This window comes from Aureobasidium subglaciale (genome assembly GCF_000721755.1).
Source record: "Aureobasidium subglaciale EXF-2481 unplaced genomic scaffold scaffold_10, whole genome shotgun sequence".
Taxonomy (NCBI): domain Eukaryota; kingdom Fungi; phylum Ascomycota; class Dothideomycetes; order Dothideales; family Saccotheciaceae; genus Aureobasidium; species Aureobasidium subglaciale.
This window is the reverse complement of record NW_013566985.1, coordinates 113,373-130,149: the sequence shown is the minus strand read 5'-3', so window position 1 is coordinate 130,149 and position 16,777 is coordinate 113,373. Positions and strand designations below refer to the sequence as shown.

General features: G+C 49.4%; 10 protein-coding genes across 10 annotated transcripts; 5 read left to right on the top strand and 5 right to left on the bottom strand.

Annotated features, from left to right (window-relative positions):
- Positions 1-67: 67 nt before the first annotated feature.
- AUEXF2481DRAFT_65626 (uncharacterized protein) lies at positions 68-1,144 on the top strand (the record flags this gene model as incomplete). Its single annotated transcript, XM_013488471.1, has 1 exon — positions 68-1,144. One exon carries the CDS (start codon positions 68-70, stop codon positions 1,142-1,144), a length of 1,077 nt encoding a protein of 358 aa, XP_013343925.1.
- AUEXF2481DRAFT_79716 (uncharacterized protein) lies at positions 1,124-2,032 on the bottom strand. The gene has a single exon (XM_013488481.1). It carries the CDS (start codon positions 1,903-1,905, stop codon positions 1,180-1,182), a length of 726 nt encoding a protein of 241 aa, XP_013343935.1. The 5' UTR covers positions 1,906-2,032; the 3' UTR covers positions 1,124-1,179.
- A 322-nt stretch (positions 2,033-2,354) lies between these two features.
- On the top strand, positions 2,355-4,010 carry AUEXF2481DRAFT_65505 (uncharacterized protein; the record flags this gene model as incomplete). Its single annotated transcript, XM_013488456.1, has 1 exon — positions 2,355-4,010. The coding sequence occupies one exon, from the start codon at positions 2,355-2,357 to the stop codon at positions 4,008-4,010; it is 1,656 nt and encodes a 551-aa protein (XP_013343910.1).
- Positions 4,011-4,163: 153 nt separating this feature from the next.
- AUEXF2481DRAFT_39806 (uncharacterized protein) lies at positions 4,164-5,812 on the bottom strand. The gene has a single exon (XM_013488381.1). It carries the CDS (start codon positions 5,625-5,627, stop codon positions 4,266-4,268), a length of 1,362 nt encoding a protein of 453 aa, XP_013343835.1. The 5' UTR covers positions 5,628-5,812; the 3' UTR covers positions 4,164-4,265.
- Positions 5,813-6,095: 283 nt separating this feature from the next.
- AUEXF2481DRAFT_4886 (uncharacterized protein) lies at positions 6,096-8,381 on the top strand (the record flags this gene model as incomplete). Its single annotated transcript, XM_013488260.1, has 3 exons — positions 6,096-6,203; positions 6,260-7,061; positions 7,135-8,381. 3 exons carry the CDS (start codon positions 6,096-6,098, stop codon positions 8,379-8,381), a joined length of 2,157 nt encoding a protein of 718 aa, XP_013343714.1.
- Positions 8,067-10,082, bottom strand: AUEXF2481DRAFT_97566 (uncharacterized protein; the record flags this gene model as incomplete). The annotated part of the gene is made up of 4 exons (XM_013488507.1): positions 8,067-8,872; positions 8,927-8,992; positions 9,050-9,791; positions 9,842-10,082. The coding sequence occupies 4 exons, from the start codon at positions 10,080-10,082 to the stop codon at positions 8,419-8,421; spliced, it is 1,503 nt and encodes a 500-aa protein (XP_013343961.1). The 3' UTR covers positions 8,067-8,418.
- A 430-nt stretch (positions 10,083-10,512) lies between these two features.
- On the top strand, positions 10,513-12,696 carry AUEXF2481DRAFT_29354 (uncharacterized protein; the record flags this gene model as incomplete). Its single annotated transcript, XM_013488324.1, has 10 exons — positions 10,513-10,649; positions 10,700-10,727; positions 10,778-10,867; positions 10,922-11,019; positions 11,072-11,327; positions 11,380-11,559; positions 11,610-11,765; positions 11,819-12,047; positions 12,102-12,166; positions 12,226-12,696. The coding sequence occupies 10 exons, from the start codon at positions 10,513-10,515 to the stop codon at positions 12,694-12,696; spliced, it is 1,710 nt and encodes a 569-aa protein (XP_013343778.1).
- A 341-nt stretch (positions 12,697-13,037) lies between these two features.
- AUEXF2481DRAFT_4883 (uncharacterized protein) lies at positions 13,038-13,922 on the top strand (the record flags this gene model as incomplete). The annotated part of the gene is made up of 1 exon (XM_013488259.1): positions 13,038-13,922. The coding sequence occupies one exon, from the start codon at positions 13,038-13,040 to the stop codon at positions 13,920-13,922; it is 885 nt and encodes a 294-aa protein (XP_013343713.1).
- On the bottom strand, positions 13,709-14,942 carry AUEXF2481DRAFT_39801 (uncharacterized protein). The gene is made up of 2 exons (XM_013488380.1): positions 14,642-14,942; positions 13,709-14,538 (listed from the first exon to the last, which is right to left on the bottom strand). The coding sequence occupies exons 1-2, from the start codon at positions 14,806-14,808 to the stop codon at positions 14,037-14,039; spliced, it is 669 nt and encodes a 222-aa protein (XP_013343834.1). The 5' UTR covers positions 14,809-14,942; the 3' UTR covers positions 13,709-14,036.
- Positions 14,943-16,066: 1,124 nt separating this feature from the next.
- AUEXF2481DRAFT_29352 (uncharacterized protein) lies at positions 16,067-16,693 on the bottom strand (the record flags this gene model as incomplete). The annotated part of the gene is made up of 1 exon (XM_013488323.1): positions 16,067-16,693. One exon carries the CDS (start codon positions 16,691-16,693, stop codon positions 16,067-16,069), a length of 627 nt encoding a protein of 208 aa, XP_013343777.1.
- Between the last annotated feature and the right edge of the window lie 84 nt (positions 16,694-16,777).

The window sequence follows — 16,777 nt, the reverse complement described above, 5'->3', positions numbered from 1 at the left end:
CATATAAGACCGTCTGTTTCCCAGACCACAATGCCCAATCACATCACTAACGAGATACGGCATCGCAATGACTAAGCTTCAATCTGTTCTTGTGGTTGGGGGTTGTGGATTTTTAGGGCACCACATTGTTGACCATCTCTTGGCACGAAATGACGGTACAAAAGTATCTGTCATGAGTCGGTCCAACAAACAGCACCGTCGCTCAGGAGTACAGTACCTAGAAGGAAGCCTACTGGATGAGAAGTCAATCCAATCAGTCTTTGATGCCGCCATGCCCCATGTTGTCATCAATACGGTTGCTCCCATCACCTTTCCTCTCAAAGGGTCGCCGGAGTCGCACTACAAGATCAATGTGGAAGGGACAAGCAACCTGCTCCGCGCGGCAACTGCTTGTGAGAGCACCGCGGCCTTTGTCTACACTTCTTCGGCACACATCCTTATCGCAACCGACTACATCATTGCCAAGGAATCTGATCCTGTGGACGAAAGCCCAGATGGCCGCCGCTATCCTACTTCCACAAAGGCAGTTGCAGACAAAATCACTAGAGACTCGAGTAATGATCTGCCAATAGATGCAGGCGGTCTGCGTACTGCGACTATCAGACCATGTGCTACCTTTGGAGAGGACGACTCACAGCTTCTTCCTACTATGCTCTCACAGCTGGAACAGAACCGCCAGAACTATCAGATTGGCCCCAACACTGCATTCTACGACTTCGTCTATGTCGGAAACGTCGCAGAAGCGCACATCAAAGCAGCGGAAGCACTAGTACGAGAGGCATCAATTGAGGCAGAGAAGGGAAAGCAAGTCAGTGGAGAATCATTCTTCATCACGAACGACGATCCACGCCACTTTTACGACTTTATGAAAGCAGTCTGGCAGGCTAATGGATACGATATTTCGAAAATGAACCCAACAATCGTACCGACTTCAATCGCTCTCACATTGGGCAGCGCGAGCGATTTTGCAGCATGGGCGTTCACCTTGGGCAACAAGTCATCAGCATACCTCTCGAAGGAAGACGTTGAGCACTTGTGTCTGAATCGCACGCACGATGTTTCCAAAGCCAGAGGGCTCTTGGGGTATGTCCCGATTGTCACGGTTGACGAAGGTATCAGAAGGGCAGTCAAGAGTTTGTGTTAAAATTCATGTCTGTTGTTTCTTGTGTAGCTGCCTGATCATACCTCTTGAAACAGCTTTCCCCAACCAACTATCCGACCTGTGTCTACACCACTGATTCTAAGTGCATCCCACATGACTGTGGCTACCGTATCAAGTACGCAAATGTTATATTTCTCCTCCCAAAAGTCGACACGTTGGGCCGCTTTAAGACCAGTACAGAAGACTGAAACGTGCTTAGCACCTCCTTTGACCACTTCTCTGACCATGTCATCAAGCGTCGCGACAGAAATATCCGCAAATCCGGCGTTGTGCGACTGTCGCAGATGCCGCTCCAAATCGCAATCCACACCAATAGTCGCATAATTTCTGATTATAGCTTCTTGCACATCATCTGTGTACGGTGTGACGAGCGACATTTTCTCCACTCCCAATTTCTTTACAAGCTTATTCAGTGCCAGCACAGAGGTCGTTGCAGGTACACCGGTAGCAGCAGTGATTTCTTCGCATAGCTTCTCGTCTTGTTCAAAGCCAAGCCAGCCTGAAGAGGTTCCACTCCAGCCGATCACGTCGACATAAGCGTCAGCAAGAAGTTTCGCTGCTTCGATGATCTTGGTGTTGTCGAATTGTGCCAAAGCATCACTTGATAGGGCGATTCTATGAACGGTGAAGCGGGAGAAGTGGACGCTGACTTCTGGTAGTTGATCGATGATTTTTTGACTGAGAGGCTCCAGGACTGTGTTTGAAGATGGCGTGAGGATGCCGATGCGAATTCGTTTTGACATGGTTATTTTTGGGCTTCCACAAGAGGTGTCTTTTCGCGATGATTATGAGCAGCTTTGGGGAACCACCGATTAATGTTGATTCTAGTAGAATGCTCTTACGAAGGCAATCATTGATGTTGAGATGAGGGGTGATGCCGTCGCTCCTTCCCGATCAAATTGCCCGCGTCGGAACATCCGATGCCATGGAGACGCTGACCGGCTGCAAGCGAGGACTGCCAAGAGCAATATAACGACTCAACTCGTTCTTCCCGATCGGACAAGTACCGCTTTGCCTATCTTATGCACGAAGATGATCATGCTTCTGTCTCGTCAACTGTACTCAGCCGCTTATCATTGATCAAATAGATAGCACATAGACATAGTATGTAGTAAGTGGGCACCAGGAATATATACCTGCAGATATTCCAGGATTCTGCACATCATACAAAACATTCACGACAATAACAAACATGAGCAAGCTCAAGTCTCTCTGGAATGACCATGTTGTGCTCAAACCACAACCCGGTGCCTTTGGGGCCGAAGACCCAAAGTCTATCAGCTACAGCAACGAGGATATGGACCCCATCAGAAGACAAGATCGCACATACGAGTGGTACCAGATGGGCCTTTTCTGGATCGCTGAAGGCTTCAATGCCGCTCAGCTTCAAGTGTCGAGTTCGGCTTTTTCCCTAGGTCTGAACCCAGGTCTCTGCGTAGTCGCATGCCTCGTCGGAAACATTATTGTCTCAGTACCCTGCGCCGCTTCTGGATATCTGGGAAGTAAAATTGGCACCAACTTCCCTGCTACCATTCGAGCATCTTTTGGTATGCAGGGAGCCAAGTGGGCGATGATCGTGCGAGCTGTACCGTGTATCATCTACTACGGCATACAGGTCAGCTTGGCTGGAAAAGCAGTGCAAGCGTGCACTACTGCGATTTGGCCTTCCTTCGCAAACTGGAAAGTCAACTCCATCCCTACATCAGCCAATATCACCGCCCAGGAGATTCTATGCTTTGTCATTTTCTGGCTACTATCCCTACCTTTCTTGTATCTGCCTATCAGGACATTGCGATACCTTTTCGTGCTCAAGAGTGTCTTGGTACCTCTGTATTGGACAGCTTTGTTCACTTGGTCCATTACAGTGGCGGGTGGTTTCCCTGATATCTGGAAAGCGAAGAGCGTTCCACTCGACGGAATGTCTGTCGGATATTTGTTTGGCATTTGCGTCAATGCCGCGATCTCTGGCAATGCCACTTTCGCTGTCAACATCATGGACATCTCGAGACACTCAAAGAGCGACAAGGCTGCGTGGGTTACCCAATTGTTCGCGCTTCCGATATTTGTCACATTGACGGAGCTTCTTGGTTGCACTATGGCAGTCGCTTCGTCTGTGTTGTATGGCCAGGTGGAGTGGAATCCTCTTGTAGTGATCAACCACTTCGAGAATCGACCTGCCAAGTTCTTCGCAGGTGCATTGTTTGTGTTCTTCAACATCATGACCAATGTTACTGGCAATTCGATTCCTTTGGCAAATGATCTCACTGGCTTGTTTCCGAAGTATATCAATATTCGTCGTGGACAGTTCATCTGTGCTGTCGTGTCATTCGCGATCTGTCCGTGGGAGATTCAAGCCAAGGCGACGACCTTCCTCGCCTTTATGGGTGCTTATACTCTCTTCCTGGGAGCGACGACTGGTGTGATGATGGTCGATTACTTCTGGGTGCGTCGCAGCTACGGCATCAACATTTCTCATCTCTTCAAGCCTCGCGGTATCTACTGGTACACGCAAGGCTTCAACTGGCGTGCCTTTGTAGCATGGTTTGTTGCTTTGGCTCCGCTCTTCCCAGGTATGCTGTACTCAATGGGCGTCAAAATTACGAACAAGCCGATCCTGAATATGTATTCATGGAACTATGTTCTCGTTGTCACGTTTTCTGGCTCGATATATTGGGCGTTGACCACGATTTTTCCAGTCCCAATTGAGACTGAGGATCAGGACTTGGGTAAGCTGTACCTGATCGAGGGAAGAGATCCATTTGACACTGCTACTCCAGAAGAGAAGGAACAGCCACTGGCGAAAGACGAGAAGAGTGTGGGCGCTGTAACAGAATTTGGGTCAGCTTGACAATTCGGAGAAAGATTGCTGTGGGTGGTCGGTGCAGAAGACCGTGATAAGCGGCACAAGCGGTGAATAACGAGTTACCCATGAACATTATGATTCCAGCCTGCATTTGTCTGTCTCGTAGATCGAAGTCGATGTGAACAATAAATTGTCAGTCTCTTTTGAGCACAAGCCTGTCAAAACATATATTCGTGATCAACGAGCAATCGGTATTGTCTATTCCTTCGTTCAGATACTTAGCTTTGACGACAGTTGATCTCAGTACATCAGCTTCCTGCCGACCTCCATAATTTCATTGTCTTTGCCAGCTTGTCCAATAACAGTAACGCCAAAGGACATAAGTTTGCCATTGCAGCTCTTCCAAGTCCCGGCAGGAATACTGATGGCACAAAGGTCCAACAGATTCACAAAATTCGTGAATTGACCCATGACTTTATTCCTTTCCATAGGCTCTTCTTCCAACTCTGCCATTGTCCAGTGGCATACGGTACTAGGAACAATGATGATATCGATCTTCTTGAACTCCTCTTCGGCTAGTCGTTTGTAGTGGGCCAGAGTGAAAATGTCTTCGTAGGCTCGTGTTGCATCGAATGCATTCGCTGCTGCAGATTCGAAAGTTGCTTTGATCGCTGGGTGGAGTTTCTCAAGTCCCTCAGTGCGAATGTAAGGTTGGAAGGCCAAGAGGCGCTGTGCGACAATTGACGAGTCGTAGAGCATCTGGTTTGCCTTTCTAAAAATGCTATAATCAAAGTTGGTCTTTACAAAATCAGGCCGTTGCTGGACATTTGCTACAGCATCATCAAATAAACCAGCATATGTTGGCGAAAGGCTTTGCAAGTCCTCACCATCAGGTATCGCAAATCGTACTGAGTCACTCCAGGGAGCCCAAGTAGGAAGCTCTCTCCGAGAGAAGGCGTCGCTTGAGTCATAACCTTGCACAATATCATACAAAGTTTTCGCATCGTCAACCGTCCGTGCCATGACACAGACGCAGTCTATGTTCTTGCAAGCGGGAAATAATCCGGTGGTGCTGACCGCGCCCAACGTGGGTTTCAAGCCAACCAGTCCATTCAGAGCAGCAGGCACTCTCGTACTTCCTCCAGTATCTGTGCATACCGTGAAGGAGACTAGAGAGGCTGCAACACTAATCGCGGAGCCTGATGAACTTCCGCCAGATATATAGTCGATGTCAAGCGCGCAACGCGGTACGCCGTACGGTGACCTAACGCCAGCGAGACCCGTGGCAAACTGATCAAGGTTGGTCTTGCCTATCAGAATTGCTCCAGCTTGTAGAAGCTTCAACACAACAGGTGCAGTTCTTTCGGCGATGTAGGCAAAAGATGGGCAGGCCAGAGTGGTAGGTAAACCGGCTACGTCGATGGAGTCTTTGACCGAGAAAGGTACGCCAAACAGAGGGGGCAGCGAGTCCGGATCATGGTGGTCCGTTAAGGCTTGGGCTCGGGCAAGACATTCGGATTCTGGCAGCAGATGAATCCACACAGCTTTGTCAGGATATTCCGCGATCGACTGATAGACCTGGCGGACGACATCGGCCGGCTTGATTGGACCAGTAGAATATGCTACCTGCAATTGCGAAATTCCCAGATTGCTCGGGTCCATTCTTGGGCTGCACACGTGAACAATAAACTGCTGTTGGTAACGCGTCGAGGGGTGTTACGAGATTTCGGCGGCGAGGACCTAGGCAGCGAAACTCGAGTAGACTGCCGGGACGAGAAGCCAAGCAAGGCCACCATATTGTAAACCTACCTATAGCCTGACTATACGCGTGTAGCAACGAATAGATCCTTGTGGCGTTTGAGGAAGATGCGAAGTCTGTCGGATGGCCCGACGCGTAAGAGACGGCGAGGTCGGCCAGACGCGTCGAGCGATCTCGGTGTGAAATATGTCGGGACTTCCGACAAGCTCAACCGAGCAAAGCGGCCGGCCCTCGTGCAGACAATCTGACACACACACATCTGATGTTGTTGGATTGCTTCGATAAGCGCAATTGAACTTGTGTGGGAGAAAAGAAAATGTTGATGGTAGTTGTCGACTTGCACTTCGTGCACACATCTTAAGTCCAACGCCATGTCGACCCACAATCTAGATCGCGAAGACGAAGAAGAGGTGGCAAGACCGGCAAAGCGATCCAGAGTGCTTGTGGCTTGTCAGAGATGCAAAGGGCGGCGCCAGAAGGTCCGTAGAAAATTCATGCGCATTCGTCAATTACTTGTCTGATTGTTGTTCGCTAGTGCGACAATGCTGTGCCTGCTTGTTCAAATTGCGCTCGGTCAAAAACCAGTTGCACTTACCCCGAGAACGCATATCCCACGTCATATGTGAAGCAACTAGAGGATAGAGTAGGCATTTTAGAAGCAAGACTTCGCGATGTCGACCCAAGTCAAGCCAGCGATCACATGGACACTAATGACCAAACGACTCCTCAAATGACAACACCGTCGTCGGTACCTGGCCAGCCATCCTCTCTTCCAGCACCAACAACGGGATTGGCTTCTGGCATGGGCTTGCTATCTTCCTGTGCTGCTGCCGAACCACACTACTTTGGATTTTCTTCCGGTCTGACGCTTGCACACTTTGTGGAAGCAGCTATAGGGTCCGGTAGCAATGCTTCGGCTATTAATCTTCCGTCCCTCGCCGATAGACCTTTCTCACACCAAGTGCCCACAGCTCAGACACCACAAGCACCAGTGCCAACCAGGTCGCTCGGGAGCAAAATGATCAAAGCCTATCTCTCGACTGTGCATCCTCTCTATCCCTTTCTGGACGAAGACAACATCTGGCAGATGCATCGCACACTCACAAATGATGCATCAGATTCTGTAAGCGGACCTGACTTGGCCAGGTTGCACCTGATATACGCTATCGGATCACGTTGCATACAGCTTTTGAAGCCGAGGAAGGTGAAGAGAGGCCTTCCAGAAGAGCATCTCATGTCGGCCATGCAACATATTCCTGAAGCGCTGAAGTTTACTAGTATTCATGGAGTTGAAATCACTCTGTTGTTAGCCATCCATTCGATGAGGTCGCCATCAGGTAAGTGCTAGGCGTGGCCTACGTTCTGCAACGACCGAAGGTCAAGTCTGTTTCAGTGAGCTGACTTGATAAGGCGCTAGCGTGTGGCATCTCTGTGGTCTCGCGATGAGACAGTGTCTTGAATTGGGATTGCATAGACCCAGGCCTCATCAGGTCCACCTCTCCAGCCTCGAGCAACGAAGGCGAAGATTGTTCTGGAGTGTTTACATATTCGAACGCAAGAGCGCTCTCGTGCTTGGTCGGCCATTTGCAGTTTCGGATAAGGACATTGAGACTCTACCACCCAGCACTAGCGACTCGACAGAGGTCTTTGGATCACCTGCGGTGGTCCGACAGCCGCAAGATACTTGGTTGACTGTTCATCGCCACCATATATACCTCTACCGAATACACAGCAAGATCAGGTCTGCCCTACGCTGCCTCAAAGATACGGATCGGTCGCACAAGACCAAAGACAAGGTAGCAGCGTGCTTGAAGAAACTGGATGACTGGAAGGACAACGTTCATGAAGACCTTGGTTCGAGACTTTCGCTCCCTTCGTCCGAGGAGAATATCGCGGCGACGCGGTCCTCTAGCGATTCTTCCGAATCAGACGACGAAATGGTCAAGCCTTTCATAAGATCCGCCAACCTCGATCGGGCGGAGCTCATGCTGGAGTTCCACAAAGCACGAAGATCTCTTCTACAGCCATTGTTAACCGAATCTGGCTCATTTTATACGCCAACTGTAGCGGATTTTGCAGCTTGCGCGGATGCTTCTGGTCAGATCTGTCAGTTGTACAGGCAGTTACACCGTATCTCCGCCCTGCCCTTTACTCTCCGAGATCTTCACGCAGTCTTCATTGCTGGGTTCACCTCCATATATTGCATGGCAACCAAACCAGCTCTGTACACTGCTCGTCGTGCTAGCGAGATAGGAGCCTGCTCAACAGTTCTGTACGTTATTACCGAACAATGGAGCAGCGCTTCTAGGTATCGTGACGCTTTCGAGGCTGTTGCAGAAAGACTTGTCGAATTAGTGAGCAGGTCAGAAAACACCGAAACGAGAAATGCTCGAGACAGTTATGAAATAGTGCACGACTCAGCACTGGCGCAGATCGAAACTAGAAGTATCAGAAGAGACAATGGCCTGCCACCGAATGACGTACAACCGCAGGAGACTGTGCAGACTTCCAGTACTTTCTGTGATGGCAACATTGGAGGCGACTTGTCTCTATTCGACTCGAACACAGGATACGACGAAGTCCGTGAACTTCTTCTCAATGAAGGTTTGGACTGGTTTTCTGGTCTCGATTGGCTACCGGACTCTGCGATCAACTGATATGACAACTCGAAGTGATGTAAAGCTAGCTATTTAGTCATACAGCTGCGTGCAGCACATCCCATTCTTGTTCCATAACCCTCACTACTGGCATTGCACACTTGCCTCTTTTGATGAAGTTGCCATATCCTGAGCGTCCCTGAACTACGCCGTCGCGGAACACTACTCTGCCTCGGAGCACAGTGATTTTTGGCCAGTTCAAAAACTCAATGTCCTCGTAGGGCGAGTAATCACAGTTATCGTGCAGATCCCGTGAGTGCTTCAAACGTCTCGGAGTGAAGCTTTCAGGATGCCAGATGACAAGATCTGCGTCTGATCCGATCTGTATTGCACCTTTCTGCGGGTACATACCGTACAGCTTTGCTGGATTCTCCGACGTAAGCTCCACAAATCGCTTGACGTCTATACATTTTCGTCGAAGAACTCCTTCGGAGAAGAGCAGTGGTACTCTGGTCTCTACTCCAGGTAGGCCGTTAGGGGTCTTGGTGAACCTGGGACCGGATGAGCTCACACACTTGTTTTGCGAAGGCAAGATCTAAACTTACATTCCTTGAGGGTTGCCGTTATCAGCTCTCGTGAGGCCTAGTTGCTTTCCAGAAGGATCTTCGAATCTGAATGCGTCCCCCGTCAGCGATTGGCCAATGTATATGGTTGGCGTATCTGCTCACCTGTAAGGACAATGATCTGATGAGAAGATGTTGAAAGTCCCGTTCACCAGACCCCTCCATATCGCGTCGATATCCTTCTTCTCACTTCTCAGTGGCGGAGAGCAAATGAACTTCGCTCCGCAAAAGTGTTCTTGATCCAATTTGGCCTTTCCCAACAGCAGATATTGAGGACAAGTTTCTGCGAATATTGGTTGGAGATTTGCCTGCGCCTTTCGGATGACCTTTGCAGACTCAGGTACTGACACATGAACAATCAGTAGTGGGGTATCCATTACTGTGGAAAACGTCACAGCCCGGTTCGTTGCTTCCGCTTCCGCAGCGCTGGGATGTGCGATAGCCTTGTACTTTGAATCCGTCAAGTTTCTTGCTTCTAATTGCTCGGTGAAGAAGTCAACCAGATCCCCATTCTCTGCATGAACTAGGGCTATCATGCCTAACTCACGTGCTTTCAGGAGAGCGTGTAGAAACTGATGGTCGGATATCCGCATGTGCTTGTAAGTCAAAAAAAGTTTCATGCTCATGATACCCTGCTGAGCTAGTACAGGGAGCTCTTCCTGGAGTACCTTCTCAGAGGGATCGGTGATGATCGCATGGAAGCCATAATCTGCATATGACCCTTGACTTGCGACAAGTGCGTGGTAATTCTCCACAGCTTCCAGCAAAGATTGTCCTCGGGACTGCTCGGCAAACAGCATGACGGTAGTGGTACCTCCAGCTACGGCGCTTCTGGTTCCAGTCTCAACTTCAGTTTGTCAGCTTGAACGCACAAATCATGGTCTGGGATCTACTAACCATTGTCGGCACATCTGTAACCGGCCTCTTTCGCTCTTGGCGACTGATCTTGTGCAAGATGTACATGGCCATCTATACCTCCAGGCGTGACGATGGCTTTCTCACAATCTATGATTTGTGTGTCTTCTGTTGGTGAGAGATTGAGGCCGAGTGCTGTAATGATTCCACCTTTCACTCCTATATCGGCCACATATGCTCCATTTACAAAGGCATTCTTGAGGACAAGGTCGAATTCTTGCATGTCGGGTATTTTAGGGAGATGGTAACGAAGAGTGGCACTGAGGAAAAGAACACAAGGGTTTTGCTATAATCATTTCAGAGTCGCTAGGGTCGCTCCCGAGCTTGCTCAATATGAAATCCACATGTCAATCGAGTTGGTTAACCCCATCTTTTCGGACCGTCCCTATCGCGACTTCTCCTATCAGAAGGCGTTGCGTCGGAAGCCACCCGCTCAGCTACAAGTGGAGATAGACTTTCTGTCGCAACATGCCGATCTCTCTGACCATCATTACTATCCTCACAGTGACCCAGTCAGATAAGTCCAGTCTCGCGGAAAGATCGCTATCATACAACGCCATCGTCATGTCTATAATTCTGCATAAAGCAGTAGTAGAGCTTCGTCTGCAGCATTGACATACTCCACATTCAATTCCTCGGAAGACTGTTTCAACATGATTCACCTTCCTCTACCAAGAACGCGGACAGAGTGGAAAAACGCAATTACCACAAACACTGCTTCGGAGACATCGTCGCAATGGATCAACGCCGATCTCGCGCCAACTTCCAAGGAAGACAGAACTTACACATGGTAAGCAGAACATGTCGTCTCTGCTCCTCAAATGCTAACTTCTGCGGCAGGGTGACTTTGAGTAGCTACTGGTGGGGTGTAAGTAACCAAGCGCCCTCACGAGATAGCGATGACTGATCATGAACTAGAATGCCTTCAATTCGAGTCAATGGTCCAACGGAGCAAGTCTTATCGCCATCGGCCTCACCTGGTGGCAGGCATTGATTGCTTGCATCATGGTATGAGCTTGGAAGGATCTTTGCACTTTGTAACAGAGACTCACACCCGTCTAGGCGAATCTTATCTCATCCTCAGTAGCGCTTTCATTGGGAAGGCCAGGAGCAAAATATCACATCGGCTATCCAGTGCTTGCAAGGAGCGTCTTTGGCATGTCAGTACAATCTCTACACCTCCGGCTTGATAACTGGCTAATGGCTTACCAGGTATGGTCACTACTTCTTCGTCTGGATCCGCGCTGTCGTTGCCATCATTTGGTTTGGTGTGCAAACCTACTTTGGATCACAGCACCTCAACGTCATCTTCCGGTGCATCTTTGGCAACTCATGGTGGAATATGGCGAACCATCTGCCCGAAAGTGCTGGTATAACTTCTAGAGACCTCCTGGCCTTCTTCCTGTTCTGGTTGATCGAGCTGCCTTTCCAGGCTGTGCACCCGACGAAGATTAAGTACCTTTTTGCCGTCAGTCAACATCTTGCTGCGAGTCTTGTTTCCTCTTACTGATTTGTTCTAGGCCGAATCGATCATATGCCCCATCGCATGCCTGGGTGTTTTTGCTTGGTGTGTCAATTATGGAGGCGGTCTGGGTGTTGGCAGCATCGGTACCATTCGCATTCATGGTAGTGCGCTGGGTTGGGGCATGCTCAACGGCATCAACAGCTGTCTCGGAGTCACATCAGCACTCTTGGTCAATGTAAAACCTTCCATCATGTCCAAAGTATCGACCACTGACCAAGTTTGCAGCAACCTGATCTGACCCGCTACACCAAGAGACCGAAAGATGCTGGTTGGCGTCAGGCTTCCTCCATTTTCGCCAGCAAAACTCTGATCTTCTTTTTTGGCATCGGAGCTACTGCTGCTGTTCAGGGCAAGTTTGGACAAGCATACTGGAACCAATGGGTATGACTACAACTTTCCAGAGAAGCATAACATACTGACATTCATCTCTACAGGACCTGCTGAATGCCATACTTGACCGTTTCTGGGGCCCCGCTGCCAGAGCCGGGTGCTTCTTCGCTGCATTCGGCTTTGGTTTATCAGTTCTCGGTGTCAACATTGGCTGCAATGCTATACCATTCGGCGCCGATGTCACCGGACTCTTTCCTCGATTTTTCAACATCATCAGAGGACAGCTCTTCTGCGGTATCGTCTCATTGGCTATCGTGCCTTGGAAGCTCCTCAGTAAGTTCTGGATACATGAGAGATCGCTGGCATAATGCTGACATGTCTGCTCAGCAAGTGGCGCTGGTTTTGTGACCTTCTTGGGTAGCTACAACATCTTCATCTCACCCATCTGTGGAGTAAGTCAAGACTAGTCGTTGTGCTTCCCATAGCTGAAACTGACAAAAGTCGTACAAAGATCATCATAATCGACTACTTTGTCATCAAGCAAGGCAACATACATACGTTGTCCTTGTTCAATCCGACATCAGGCAGTCTCTACTATGGCAACAAGGGCTGGAATCTGAAAGCCTTGTTCGCCTGGCTTTCCGCCGCCGTGTTGGGTATACCTGGCTTGGTCGGCGCATACCATCCGACCTGGGTCTCTGAAGGTGCCAAACATCTGTATCAGACCGGATGGGTGGTATGCTTCGCGGTCGCCATGTTCCTCTATTGGGTCGTGAACTTAGTGTTCCCCGCCAAAGTCCTCCCTGGTGACCAAAGAGGAGCTTCAAAGCCCAAGTTCGAGGAGCTAGCGTTGACGGATGGATACCTTGATGGTGAGAGCTTCATCGAGTACGGACTCAGATGTCTTGACGGTTCCGAAGATGGCCGGTCAACATCTCCCGATGTCGATCTCGTCCATGATACACCCAAGAGTGATGTATAAGCAACGAAATACCGAGGCTCAGGGGATTCATACGTCCGCAAACGAAGGAACGATAATGTGACATTCGTATGATAGAAGCCATAGAAATGGATAGATGTCTGCTTATCGAAGCTTTCTGACCGCACAGAGTCGTCACATGCAATTCAAGGTTTCTTTGTCAACTGTCAATTCGGTGAAGATTGCCGAAGAACCCCGCGCTGAGCTCAGCAGCTACGTCATAGTTGGCGATGAAGCTCCAGCAGCTCTCCTGTTTATACAAAAGCAATCGCACCTGCTGTCTTTGAGAGAAACAAGCCAACAATCACCATTCACCAAGTCTAACCCACCAAGAAACAACAATCATGTCCGACTCCTCTGACCGCAAACCCGTCGCCGACCAAGCCGAGGACGACGCCTACTTTCCCTCCCCCTACTCCCTGACCCAATACGTCGGTCCCAAAACCGACTTCGACCCCAGCACCAAATACACCAACGCCTACACGGGCAAGAAATGGAAGATCCTCGTCATAGGCACACAAGAACGCTATCTCCAAATGAAGGATGGAAAGTTCTTTTCTACCGGCAATCATCCCGTAGAGATGTTGGTTCCTATGCTGCATTTACACCGTGCTGGCTTTGAACTCGATGTCGCTACGTTGTCAGGGGAACCAGTGAAGTTGGAGATGTGGGCATTCCCCAAGGAGGATGAGAGTGTCAAAAGCTTCTATGAGGAGTATAAGCAGAAGCTTAGGAACCCTTTGACGCTTTCTGAGGTCTGGGGAAGCGGGTTCAATGACAGCACACCTTACAAGGCTGTCTTTGTGCCTGGCGGCCATGGAGCTCTGAATGGGCTTCCTCAGTCCAAGGTCGTTGGTGATATCCTTAGATGGGCGGACAAGAACAAGAGGTATCTTATCACGCTGTGTCATGGACCTGCCTGCATGCTGGCCGCCAACATCGGGAAGCCCGAGGGAGAGAAGTTCATCTATGACGGATACAAGATTGATGTTTTCCCCGACTCACTGGACAATGGCGCAAACATTGACATCGGATACATCCCAGGCAAGATGAAGTGGTTGGTTGGTGAAGAGCTGCAGAGACTCGGTGTGCAGATTTTGAACGAGAAGATCACTGGAGAAACTCACCAGGATAGATATGTCTTGACTGGAGATTCTCCTCTGGCATCCAACAACCTCGGAAAACTGGCTGCCGATACCTTGCTCAAGGAGATTGAGAGTGAAGCTTAGAGGGGGAAGTGTGTTCTGCATAATCATCAACGATATTCATACCCATGAATTCATTCTCATACTCCTACAATCATAATCATACATATGCATCATCGTACAAAGAAACCCCACAAATCACTTGGCTTGAGGAGAATCCTTTCTCTCCAAATCAGGTCTCCTAGCAATACTCTCCTCCGTTTCAATAATCTTGGCCCCCTCCCCCTCATCAAAGGTGTAACTCCTACACTCTGCATTCTCCCACATCCTCGTCAATTGCTCCCCCTCTCTCGAGAAATTTCCCGTAATAGCATGCGCAAAAGTGCCATGAGAAACCAACACCACATTCTTCTCCTCTCTATCCCTAATAAACAGACGTAGCATGGTAGCTCTCTCAATCATGACTTCTGGGTCCTCGTCAAAGCGGCCGCAATTGGATGTCCAGTGGGGGAAAACGTCGGTGATGCGGTGTTCATCTACGAGGTCCCCGAACATGTTTTTGATCTCCGAGACTTCGGAGCCCGTGTCCATTGGTTCGTTGGAGCTTTCTTGAGCTAAAGGCATGAGCATGATTTTAAGGCCCTTTTCGACGGCGGGCTTGAAGCTGAGTTTACAGGTTTGGATGGTGCGTTTCATGGGACTGTTGTTTTGCGCATGTGTTAGTGGGATGCTCATGTATGTGATCGAGAGACGACACGATCTTTCGTTGTTACGTCGAGTGTATCTGAGATGTGGACACTTACGAGGCCATCAGAAGGTCAATCTTGTCGTGGTAAGGAAAGTTCTTGCAAAGCTCGGCGCATTGGGCTTCGCCCTTTTCCGTGAGAAGAGGGTCGTGGATACTCTCTCCATGCCAGGAGCAGTTGTGGAAGCCTTCGGCGTGGCGGACGAGATGGAGAGTTGGTGGCATGATTAAGACTTGACCCTGCTTGGAATAGGTGCTTGTTCAAAAAGTATAACGCTTGGGATGCTAGAAGTAAAGATACGCTTGCTGTGTGAGAAAAGAGATGCTTGTGGTTGAATTGAAATGATAATGAACTTGAGATATTGCTGGGATGGTGGATGGTTCTTGTAGTACAGCGTGTCTTACTACAGTTTACCTTTTTCTCTTCTATGATCAGTGTGTCTACCGTTGGAGAAGACATGTTCTCTCTCCGTCAGTGGATCTGAGAGGCTGCAAACAACACCAGCCGACAACTAGTCAACTCTACTTGTCCAAAACCTATTCGCACGCTTGCGATGACCCTCCGCGGAAGGCTTATTGTTAGCCAGGGACGCAGTCGGATGGGGGAACCGCAAAGCCACAGCACTCTGTAGTCGAAAAGCATGAGTATATACACTTTCTGCACTTATTTCCGCGAGAAGGTCTCCGCTGTTTGGCGGGTAGAGTTCACGGAGCGATAGGATCATCGAGGGAGTTCACCCCGCGGCTGCCGGGAACCTTATCTCACACGTGTTTCTCGTGCGGAAATAAGATGATCCTTTCGTCATAGTACCCGGCAAATGATGGAACAGGGTCCTGGGATGGTAAAAGTAGACGGGCATGCCATCATAGTATCAATTGTAAAGTGGTGGATGGTGGGGTCGATACGATTGCAAGACAGCGGGACAACCGAATCGGCAGACTGTCGCTAAGGGACGCTCGAACTCCAGAGTCTGGACTTGCGGTTGGTAGTCACTTCAACGGATCATATTGCTGCGCCTCGCTGATAGAACAGAAACTCGACGAGCTGTGTTGTAGGCCACAAGAGGGGTGCGCATGTTGTTCTGATTATCGCGGGCTGATTGTAAAAAGGATATCGGAGGTCTTTGGCGGCTATCGTCATTACTGAGTCTGGGGAACCACTACTCGTGTACAGACGCACCCATTAGATTGGTATAGAAATGCTCATAAATACTGAGTCTTGACTGATGCTACAGACCGAGCCAGAACAAGGACCTGAAATACGTCTAAGATTGTTGCCAGCATCTGTGTCTTGTGGCCAGACCCAGCTTATCTTCGGCAAATGTAGAGCAAAAAGCGAGCAGTTGGTCAATGGAGCTGGAAGCATCGAAGCAATAAAATGCGTGAAACGAAGACCCAGACATGGCGTGAAAATCGAAGGCTGTGGAAACAGATGTCCGCCCCAATCAACAGTGCAGAAAAACTCGCAGATCTCGGTGTCGTGTTACAAGGGTAAGAATCCATTCGGCACTGTCCCTTCTTCAAGCCACCTCTTGACAGTCTCGGCAAACAATTCAGGATCCTGCCAGGTCCAAGGATGTCTCATGTCAAGATGAGTAACAGCTCTGGTAGCACTGTTCTGATCTCGTCCAATCCTAGCCAATCTCTTCGCATCTTCTGGACGATCATTAGAAGGGACTAGACCACCTTTGCCTGCAGCGATGACGAGCGTTCGTGCAGGCCAAGGTTTAGGCCATTGTTCAGTATCATCTCCGGAGCCGAATACCTGGCGAAAGTACTCTGCCGTACACATAGTGAGATCTGGTCGAGGGATGTCAATTCCATCCATCGCCCAGCGCACCCAAGAGCGTGGAATAGCATATTCAAAGCGTTGTTCTAACCATACAGCATATGGCAGATATGGTGACATCTTCGTGCGGGGGAATACCTGGAAACCAGAAACCAGGACGCAGTCTGCAATCTCTGGATAGTGAGATACTAGGTGCATGGCGACATGGGCACCAAGACTAAAGCCCACAACATATGCAATACCGTTGTGTGCGCGTTTGAGGATCAGAGTATGCAAGGCGCTGGCAGCCTGTGCGACAGAGAACGGTTGCTTTCTGGCCATGCCGTGTCCAGGAAGATCAGGTATGAGGAGATGATATTTTGATAGATGAGGGGTTACGAGATTCCAATTCGAGCCATCGCCTGT

What these genes read in the sequence shown, in the direction of transcription:
- AUEXF2481DRAFT_39801 (XM_013488380.1), bottom strand. Translation starts at nt 14,808, where the DNA reads ATGCCACCAACTCTCCATCTCGTCCGCCACGCCGAAGGCTTCCACAAC. An exon ending in ATTGACCTTCTGATGGCCTC is followed by an intron (nt 14,539 to 14,641) that starts GTAAGTGTCCAC and finishes GCAAAACAACAG; the next exon opens with TCCCATGAAACGCACCATCC.
- AUEXF2481DRAFT_39806 (XM_013488381.1), bottom strand. Translation starts at nt 5,627, where the DNA reads ATGGACCCGAGCAATCTGGGAATTTCGCAATTGCAGGTAGCATATTCT.
- AUEXF2481DRAFT_79716 (XM_013488481.1), bottom strand. Translation starts at nt 1,905, where the DNA reads ATGTCAAAACGAATTCGCATCGGCATCCTCACGCCATCTTCAAACACA.